General features: G+C 55.2%; 1 protein-coding gene across 1 annotated transcript in view; it reads left to right on the top strand.

Annotated features, from left to right (window-relative positions):
- Positions 1-3330, top strand: part of LOC103921600 (histidine--tRNA ligase, cytoplasmic-like) — a 3624-nt gene extending 294 nt beyond the window's left edge. The window contains exons 2-9 of the mRNA XM_009329592.1: positions 64-171; positions 349-447; positions 779-872; positions 1028-1155; positions 1256-1498; positions 2323-2439; positions 2729-2875; positions 3120-3330. Coding sequence (XP_009327867.1) covers positions 64-171; positions 349-447; positions 779-872; positions 1028-1155; positions 1256-1498; positions 2323-2439; positions 2729-2875; positions 3120-3176 — 993 coding nt within the window. The 3' untranslated portion in view covers positions 3177-3330. The remainder of the gene's footprint in view (positions 1-63; positions 172-348; positions 448-778; positions 873-1027; positions 1156-1255; positions 1499-2322; positions 2440-2728; positions 2876-3119) is intronic.
- Positions 3331-3354: the final 24 nt, after the last annotated feature.

The following is a 3354-nucleotide window of genomic DNA, read 5'->3' as shown; positions in this document are numbered from 1 at the left end:
CGCGGGGGGGCCCAGAGCCCCCTGTCCTGTGCGACCAGCCTCTGCCGCCTCTTCTGCCCCCAGGATTTTGACATTGCCGGCCAGTTCGACCCGATGATTCCCGATGCCGAGTGCCTGAAGATCGTGCACGAGATCCTGAGTGACCTCCAGCTCGGGGACTTTCTCATTAAGGTGAGATCAGAGCCGAGTGGTTTTCGTACCTCTGCGCGTTCCCTTCCCGTGGGATTGAGGCGCCGGTGAAAAGGCACGAGGAAACGCCAACAGCTGCAGCTTCCTGCACCTCTGGGGCAAGAAGAAATGGCGGCGAGGGCATCTCCCCCGAGCTAAGCGTGCCTCTGCCACCCCCAGGTCAATGATCGACGGATTTTGAATGGTGTGTTTGCCGTCTGCGGCATCCCAGAGAGCAAGTTCATAACTACGTGCTCTACCGTGGACAAGCTGGACAAGGTGAGCGTTGTGCTCGTGGGGAGATCGCTTCCAGTCTCAGGGGTGGATGCCTCAGGCTGGGCAGTCTCGTGGCTGTTCTCATCATAAAGAGGTTCACAGCAGCCAAGCCATTGGTGTTTGTAAAGGATTTGGGGAGCTCTTGGTCGTGGTTAAGAATAAAGCCTGGTGTTTCCAGTGGTTTCTGTTAACAATTCCCGTGAGAGAGACGCGGATCATTCATGAGATTGCTGACTGCTGTCTTCCCACACATGTTGTGAATACGTCGGCTGGTGGAGACAGCGAGTGATGAGAACGTCCTGCAGCAACAAGATGTTCTTCTCTCCCGTTGCAGATGCCTTGGGAAGAAGTGAGGAGCGAGATGGTAGGAGAGAAGGGGCTCTCTCCCGAGGCTGCAGATCACATCGGGGAGTATGTCCAGCTTCACGGTGAGCACAGTGGGGTCGAGCCCTTGGCCTTGTTCTGCCAGGCCGGGCAGGCAGGGCCAGCGATGGAGGGGTGCAAGGCACATACACGGCTGGCCGGGCCCATCGTTGCGGGTGCTGCTGCACTGGCAGACCTGAGGCGTGGCTCGTTCCCACAGGTGGCCTGGACCTGATCGAGCGGCTTCTCCAGGACCCAAAGTTGTCCCAGAACAAGCTGGCCAAGGAGGGGCTGGGGGACATGAAGCTGCTGTTTGAGTACCTGACCCTGTTTGGCATCACAGGGAAGGTGAGGAGGTGCAGAGGCAGGAGGGGGTGCTGCCCTCGTGGCTGGGCAGCCTGGGCCCCCCGAGTGCGCCCAGTGACGGGGCTTCCCTTGTGTCCTACAGATCTCTTTCGACCTGAGCCTGGCGCGGGGTCTGGACTATTACACGGGGGTGATCTTTGAGGCTGTCCTGCTGCAGCAGGAGAACGACCATGTGGAGGAGTCAGTCAGCGTTGGGAGCGTGGCTGGAGGCGGTCGCTACGACGGGCTGGTGGGGATGTTTGATCCCAAGGGACGGAAGGTGCCCTGCGTGGGGGTCAGCATTGGGATCGAGCGGATCTTCTCCATCCTAGAGCAGAGAGTGAAGGTAGGTGCTGCAGGCGGTGCATGGGGGAGGGCTCTAGGCCAACTATCATTTATTACAGAGCTCTACAACTCCTCCACAGTGTTCGAGGGGAAAGAATTTTGGGGGAGAGGGTGGCTCCTCTCATGCCTGAATGTCCATGCACAGAAGACAGAGCCCTTTTCTGCAGCCCATCAGGATGCAGGCCTGGGCAGCTGAGGGCAGCGTTTCATAGCAGACGCCAAGGAAGCATTAGAGACAGGCCCTGAGCTCTGGTCCTGGCTCTGAACTTTGTGCCCCGGTCACTTTGCTCTTGTCTGTGAAGTTTTCTGTCTTGGGGATTGTGAAGTGATGAATTTGGTAACAGCTGTGGCACTCACTCTGTAATGAGCACCCTACGAAAGCCTGTGAGGAAATTCATCACTCTGCCTTTAGTTCTGAGCTTGTGATTCACAGCAAGTGAGGCTGTGGCAATATGTTTGTACCTGAAGAATTAAAGGTACAAATTTTTTCCAATTTTCCAAAATTGGAAAGCTGTCCAGCCGGGAGGGAGGTAGTAAGGCCAAAGTCCCACAGGAACAGCAGCACACAATTAAGTAACGTGTCACAATGCAGATTCTCTGGGGGACTCATTAAATGTGCCCAGGTTGTCTTATCTGTGCACTCTTTTTGCTTCTGGAAGGTTAGCCTTGCTCAGTAACATTCGCTGAATGGTGATGGTTAGCTTTTGAGTATACTTGTTTTGGGGAGCTAAGTTAAGGTCTGAAGACAAGGTGAGATGAGCTTCTGTTGCGAGCTGCAGATTCCCTCGGAGCCAGTCACTCTCACAAGTGTGTCTGTCCCTGCAGGCTTCTGGGGAGAAAGTTCGAACGACTGAGACACAAGTGCTGGTGGCTACACCTCAGAAACACTTACTTGCTGCGAGACTGAAGCTCATCTCCGAGCTGTGGGACGCAGGGATCAAGGTAAAGTAAGGACTTGGGCTTGGCACTGGTGTGGGTGAGGGAGGGAGAGCCTGAAGGGAGCTGTAGCACGGCAAGACCAGCTCCATTAGTTGTGTGTCCCTTCAGGATCTGGGCCTGTCTGAGATCTAGCAGGCAGGGTAGGAGAACAGCTGAGAGCACTAGAGGCAACTGCTTGCTACAGGAATGATGAGGCAGAGTTTTCTGTGGGGTTTTGGTGCTGGCTGTTTTGCTCCAAGATCCATCAGAGCAAATTTTGCATTAATGATTCACCTTTTCCACTCCCTCCTAGGCAGAGATGCTGTACAAGAAGGATCCTAAACTGCTGAAGCAGCTGCAGTATTGCGAGGACACGGGGATCCCCCTTGCTGCCATTGTAGGAGAGCAAGAGCTGACAGATGGAGTCGTCAAGCTACGAGATGTCGCAACAAGAAAGGAGGTGAGAATGCCTTTTTACACCAGATTTCAAAAGTGCTTCCAAAATCTAGAGATTACTGAAAGGCTCCGGGTTTTCCCTCGGTGACGTTGTTCCTTTGGGGAGCTGTAGCACAGGTCTGTTGGGTCCAGAAAAGCAGTCACAAACTGCGTTGGTATCCACAGCAAGTCCTTAGGGCCAGGTCGAACCGTGCTCTGCTCAGGGTTCCAGTGCTGCAACCTCCTCCTCCTCTCCGTTTGCTTTGTAGGTTGATATCCCAAGAGAAAAGCTTGTCGCTGAGATCAGAAGGCGGCTGGAGCCCTAGGGCGTTCCTGGCCCGAGCTGCCTGACTTAACCGCTGTACGTCTGGAACCCTCCAGCGCCCTTGGCCACTCACTTCCCGCTGAAGTCTGGTCACCATCTGCTAGCCCGAGGCTCACCTGCCTGGGCTAGGGCAGCGTCCACAGGGGGTATCCGCTTGGAAAGGAGCCAAGCGGGTTTTA

The sequence above is a fragment of the Pygoscelis adeliae genome, unplaced genomic scaffold (genome assembly GCF_000699105.1).
Source record: "Pygoscelis adeliae isolate BGI_AS28 unplaced genomic scaffold, ASM69910v1 Scaffold288, whole genome shotgun sequence".
Taxonomy (NCBI): domain Eukaryota; kingdom Metazoa; phylum Chordata; class Aves; order Sphenisciformes; family Spheniscidae; genus Pygoscelis; species Pygoscelis adeliae.
The sequence above is the reverse complement of the archived record's forward strand: the minus strand, read 5'-3'. Positions and strand labels throughout refer to the sequence as shown.